Source organism: Cervus canadensis, chromosome 5, assembly GCF_019320065.1.
Source record: "Cervus canadensis isolate Bull #8, Minnesota chromosome 5, ASM1932006v1, whole genome shotgun sequence".
Taxonomy (NCBI): domain Eukaryota; kingdom Metazoa; phylum Chordata; class Mammalia; order Artiodactyla; family Cervidae; genus Cervus; species Cervus canadensis.
In genome coordinates, this window is record NC_057390.1 from 96,374,851 (window position 1) to 96,380,850 (window position 6,000).

The 6,000-nt window shown below is 50.1% G+C and overlaps 2 protein-coding genes across 3 annotated transcripts in view; both read left to right on the top strand.

Moving 5' to 3' along the window:
- NUP214 (nucleoporin 214) overlaps window positions 1-429 on the top strand; it is an 84,830-nt gene extending 84,401 nt beyond the window's left edge. For both annotated transcript variants that reach the window (XM_043469868.1, XM_043469869.1), the window contains exon 36: window positions 165-429. In XM_043469868.1, coding sequence (XP_043325803.1) covers window positions 165-198 — 34 coding nt within the window. In that variant the 3' untranslated portion in view covers window positions 199-429. The remainder of the gene's footprint in view (window positions 1-164) is intronic.
- Window positions 430-2,370: 1,941 nt separating this feature from the next.
- The window catches only part of LOC122442530 (nuclear pore complex protein Nup214-like), a 19,514-nt gene continuing 15,884 nt past the window's right edge, over window positions 2,371-6,000 (top strand). Inside the window, exon 1 of the mRNA XM_043470382.1 lies at window positions 2,371-2,430. Coding sequence (XP_043326317.1) covers window positions 2,371-2,430 — 60 coding nt within the window. The remainder of the gene's footprint in view (window positions 2,431-6,000) is intronic.

The window sequence follows — 6,000 nt, forward strand, 5'->3', positions numbered from 1 at the left end:
GCCCGTCCCCACGTCCTGGTTTCCTGTCCTCTCGCTCTGCATCTGTGCAGAAGTGCCTGACACCGGCAGTTCCGGGTCCTGCTCTTTGAACACAGGCAGTTGCATGAGCTCCAGAGCCCTTCCTGGAGCAGGAGCTGACCTCCTCTCCCGGCACTTCCTTGCAGGTCCGTCCAGGGCTTTGGTGGCTGGAGAAGCTGAGTGGGTGTTGGCATTCCTTTCCATTCCTGCGACCCGGTGCGTTCTTGGCTCCCCTTCTCTGAGGAACCCTGCAGCAGTCCTCTGGACTGGATGTTCTCATTGTAATACACCACCACCCCCCCCCAAAAGAAACAGCAGAAACCAAACTCCAGAGATGCCTGACTGCTCGTTCTGCGCTGTGTGTTGTGTTGGTTGTACCCCCTGCTATTAAATGTTCAGTCTGTATCTACACGGAATGTGTATGGGCCTCTTCCGTTCACAGCCAGGGAGAGAGGTCCCCCATTTCTGGGCTCTGAAGAGCCTGCACCGCCTGCCGGCAGCCAGCAGCATCTCCCTGCAGAGGCAGCCTCCAAAAGGGTCTGGCGCGGGCTGTGGCCAGGCTGGCACTTCTCCCAGACAGCCCCCCAGACGGAAGAGGTCGCATGCTAGCCAGCACCTTTCTGAGGCCGTGACTTGCTGTCTCTTCTTCACTCCTTTCTGCTGCTGGGCATCAGGCCCCTCGAGGTGCCAGCGTGGCGACTAGTTGGAGGGAAAGAAGCTCACCGACGTGGGCTTTAGCCGAGTCTCGGAAGCGGCATGAGCCCCTCAGAGCGTGGGCGGCTGTGAGGAGCGTGGAGGCGGGCAGGGCCTGCGATGGCAGCACGCTGCCCTGGGAAGCCCTCAGCTCCTCTTCCTGACTTGGTCCTGGGCGCTGAGCGTCCCACAAATGATTCTCATGCTCTGGAGAGGAGCTAGGCAGTCAATTGAGAAACCGCTTTCGTCTCCAGCAGGCACTGGTGCCGTGGGTGATCGCCCCGGCTCCTGTCTGTGAACCGCAGTGCTCGCAGGCCTGGGTAGACCCAGGAGCTGAGACGACATCGCCGCTGCCCTCAGTCACCAGACGCGCATGCTAGCGGGGCCTGGAGGTAGAGTTCAGTCTCATTGAAGCGCTTGTGAGGCAGAGTTCTTCAGATCAGGGCGTATTTAGTTCTTAGGCCTGTGACACCCTAGACAGTTGGTGACAGACAAGGACTGCCTTGCCCCAAGCACAGGCAGAAGCGCATGTTACCTTTCAGGCTCAGAGTGTGCCAGCTTGGTCATTAGCAGGGGAGGGGTGGGAAGGGACAGTTACTTAGATTTTCATATATTGAAAGTTGTATTTTGAAACATTTTAATAAAAGTTTTCCACGTGATTTAGCGTGTCGCATTGCAGCCAGCACGACCTCGCTGCTTCTGTGGGCTGGTGGGGAGGGTAGACCTCGGCGAGGAGCCGGGCCACAGCCTGCTGCCGGCGCCCACTCTGCCAGGGGCTCTGGGTGATGCAGACCCACAGGCCCCAGGCCAGCAGCTTCTGGTTCCGCCGGACTGAGATGGGGCCTGGACGCGGGCTGAGTTCAGTGGTTCCTGCTGCTCATCAGAAGAGGAGTCTGCTAGCGCAGCACGCTGGGTTTCAGGAGCTGCAACGCAGGATTGGGTCCCTGGTGACTGCCCCTGTTTTCTGTGCAGTTTGTGAGAGAAGTTTGAGCGTCTGTTCATCCATTGCACTAAACAGGGTGTCTGCCTCCTTCAGAGAGCCTGGACTTCAGTCCTGTCGTGGGGACCCTTTTGGTCCTTATGGAATTGAAGAGCTCATCTCCACCTGTTCTCGCGGGAGGCCCCTCAGCCTCGGAGCTGGTTGCCAGACGTCCACATGGCTGGCCCAGGGTCCTTTCCTCCCAGGCGTGTGCTCCTGCCTGTACATGGGGCCATCTTGAGACAAAGGACCTTTGTCACGGTGGTGGGCCAGTGGCGGGCCTGGCTTTCACGGAGCAGCGTGACTGAGTGACAGGTGCTGACCTGCCCCAGCGTGTCCCGCTGCTGACCGGCACCCACACAGAGCCATCTCCTGCCCTTCGGTTTCCCCCCCAGAGGCGCTTTTTTATAAATAGAAGCTGGTTTGGCCTAAACCCTTGACCTGAAATTCTCTGCGTAATCCCCCATCGAGGTGGCATGTGACATCTCTCTAGAAGGCCGTATCAGCTGTGCTCAGCCAGATAAGGTCCCGCACTCACCGGAGGGCGGCAGCCCTGAGGAATGCGCGGCTGGTGTGAGAGCTCCTGCAAGTTCCTTTTTTGGGGTCAGTTTCGCTGGTAGGTGGCAGGGGTCATCTCAGCGCGCAGCCAACACGCATCCCCTGAAACCCAGGCTCCCAGGATGTCAGGCGGGGAGTGCAGCCTGCCCAGGGAGGAGGCGGTAGAGTTGCGCCTTTCCCAAGTAGGGGCAGACGGAGAGCAGCCGGTGGAGGGAGGGGGGTCGTGTCCCAGTGAGAAGCCCAGGGCGGGATTGCCCCCAGCCCTTCTCGCAGAGCGGCCAGTGGCAGCAGGAGGTGGGCAGTCACAGCAGGCTGGCTTTGTATCTCTGCTGTAACTCAGGAAAGGCAGGAAGGAAGAGGAGGATGGCAGTTTAATGAGCTAGGTCGTGTTTTGCTGGACTTTTCCAGACCTAAATGTCGTTCATTCATAACTGGTGCTTCAGAAGGCAGTGCAGTGATGAGACCAGAAATTGGGTTTCTCAGGGGCCAGGTGAACCCAACTTACAAACTGGATGCGTGAACCAAGTCCCTTTGCGTGTAGCTGTGGCCGTAGAACCCCCAGTACCTGAGCGGGTGACCCCTCCATCCTGTTCCCCCCCAACCCCACCCTGTCCCCACGAGCATCGTGGTGCTGTCTTCAGCTTTACTTTCTGTCTCTGGCAACCCCCAGAGATGTTTCTGAGTCAGGTCTCTGGTGCTGTGGAGAGGGTGTGGACGTTGCAGGCTGACCTGACTCTCACCCTCACTGGCTCCGGGACTAGGACGAGTTTTCGCTCTTAGTCTCCCTCGGCAGTGAGATCCCAACCTTGGGGGCCCTTGTGAGGATGAAAGGAGGGCCCACCCCTGGAGCACCCAGCACAGGCTAGGTTCTCATTAAACAGTGGCCCTTCTCAGCCTACAGACCTCACCCTGTGTCCCAGGTAAACAATTTTAGATAGATCCCCATGTCAGCCTCATCTGGTTTGTGATGGGGGGCATCTTCCACCTGGCTGTCCAGCCCTAGGCTTAGCAGATAGGGGACCACTCTGGGTGAGGGGTCATCCCTGCTTAACGAAGCTCTAACGCAGGTGGGTCTATTTCCACCTGAGGTGCTGGCCCAGCAGAGCTGAGTTGGTCCCTTGAACCTCTGTTTCCAACAAGCTTCACAGGTGATTCCCACAAAGATGGTCCATGCTCCACGTTTAGAGACAGTAAATACTTTCTCCCTAGGGAACATTCAAAAGAGACTCTCATTCTCATGGCCGTGTTTATTTTGTCATGAGTCCAGGGTGAGAAATCGAGTACCACAGAATGACAAGGAATAACAATAGCGTTGACAGATCTCAAATCAGGTGCAAATCTCCAACCTTTGCCATTAGGTTTTCTAACTGGCAGAATGGGAGTGTTATAAGGGCTAGTGCAAGGCACGATGAGCTCTTTCTTAATGTAAGCTGATATCAAGAGGTTTTTAGAAGGTTTGGATGAGAAATTGGCTGCTCTACTTAAAGGACATGATTTAGGTTGGTCTGTATTACATACAAATGCCTTTGCAATGCTGGCAGACCAACTTTTCAAAACCATTAAAAAGAAAGAAAAGAAATCAGGAACAAGACAAGGGTGCCCACTCTCACCACTGCTGTTCAACATAGTGTTGGAAGTTTTGGCCACAGCAATCAGAGCAGAAAAAGAAGTAAAAGGAATCCAGATAGGAAAAGAAGAAGTGAAACTCTCACTGTTTGCAGATGACATGATCCTCTACATAGAAAACCCTAAAGACTCTACCAGAAAATTACAAGAGCTAATCAATGAATATAGTAAAGTTGCAGGATATAAAATTAACACACAGAAATCCCTTGCATTCCTATATACTAACAATGAAAAAACAGAAAGAGAAATTAAGGAAACAATACCATTCACCATTGCAACAAAAAGAATAAAATACTTAGGAGTATATCTACCTAAAGAAACAAAAGACCTATACATAGAAAACTATAAAACACTGATGAAAGAAATCAAAGAGGACACAAACAGATGGAGAAACATACCGTGTTCATGGATTGGAAGAATCAATATTGTCAAAATGGCTATTCTACCCAAAGCAGTCTATAGATTCAATGCAATCCCTATCAAGCTACCAACGGTATTTTTCACAGAACTAGACCAAAGAATTTCACAATTTGTATGGAAATACAAAAAACCTCGAATAGCCAAAGTAATCTTGAGAAAGAAGAATGGAACTGGAGGAATCAACCTGCCTGACTTCAGACTCTACTACAAAGCCACAGTCATCAAGACAGTATGGTACTGGCACAAAGACAGAAATATAGATCAATGGAACAGAATAGAAAGCCCAGAGATAAATCCACGAACCTATGGACACCTTATCTTTGACAAAGGAGGCAAGGATATACAATGGAAAAAAAGACAACCTCTTTAACAAGTGGTGCTGGGAAAGCTGGTCAACCACTTGTAAAAGAATGAAACTAGAACACTTTCTAACACCATACACAAAAATAAACTCAAAATGGATTAAAGATCTAAATGTAAGACCAGAAACTATAAAACTCCTAGAGGAGAACATAGGCAAAACACTTTCCGACATAAATCACAGCAGGTTCCTCTATGACCCACCTCCCAGAATATTGGAAATAAAAGCAAAACTAAACAAATGGGACCTAATGAAACTTAAAAGCTTTTTGCACTACAAAGGAAACTATAAGTAAGGTGAAAAGACAGCCCTCAGATTGGGAGAAAATAATAGCAAATGAAGAAACGGACAAAGGATTAATCTCAAAAATATACAAGCAACTCCTGCAGCTCAATTCCAGAAAAATAAATGACCCAATCAAAAAATGGGCCAGAGAACTAAACAACATTTTCTCCAAAGAAGAACATACAGGATGGCTAACCAAACACATGAAAAGGGTGCTCAACATCACTCATTATTAGAGGAAATGCAAATTCAAAACCACAAATGAGGGTACCATTACACACCAGTCAGGATGGCTGCTTATCCAAAGTCTACAAGGCAATTAATGCTGGAGAGGCGGTGGGAGAAAAAAGGGAACCCTCTTACACTGTGGTGGGAATGCAAACTAGTATAGCCGCTATGGAGAACAGTGTGGAGATTTCTTAAAAAGCTGGAAATAGAACTGCCATATGACCCAGCAATCCCACTTCTGGGCATACACACTGAGGAAACCAGATCTGAAAGAGACACGTGCACCCCAAAGTTCATCGCAGCACTGTTTATAATAGCCAGGACATGGAAGCAACCTAGATGCCCATCAGCAGATGAATGGATAAGGAAGCTGTGTACATATACACCATGGAATATTACTCAGCCGTTAAAAAGAATTCATTTGAACCAGTCCTAATGAGATGGATGAAACTGGAGCCCCTTATACAGAGTGAAGTAAGCCAGAAAGATAAAGAACATTACAGCATACTAACACATATTTATGGAATTTAGAAAGATGGTAACGATAACCCTATATGCAAAACAGAAAAAGAGACACAGAAATACAGAACAGACTTTTTGAACTTTGTGGGAGAATGTGAGGGTGGGATATTTCAAAAGAACAGCATGTATACTATCTATGGTGAAACAGATCACCAGCCCAGGTGGGATGCATGAGACAAGTGCTCGGGCCTGGTGCACTGGGAAGACCCAGAGGAATCGGGTGAGAGGGAGGTGGGAGGGGGGATCGGGATGGGGAATACGTGTAAATCTATGGCTGATTCATATCAATGTATGACAAAACCCACTGAAA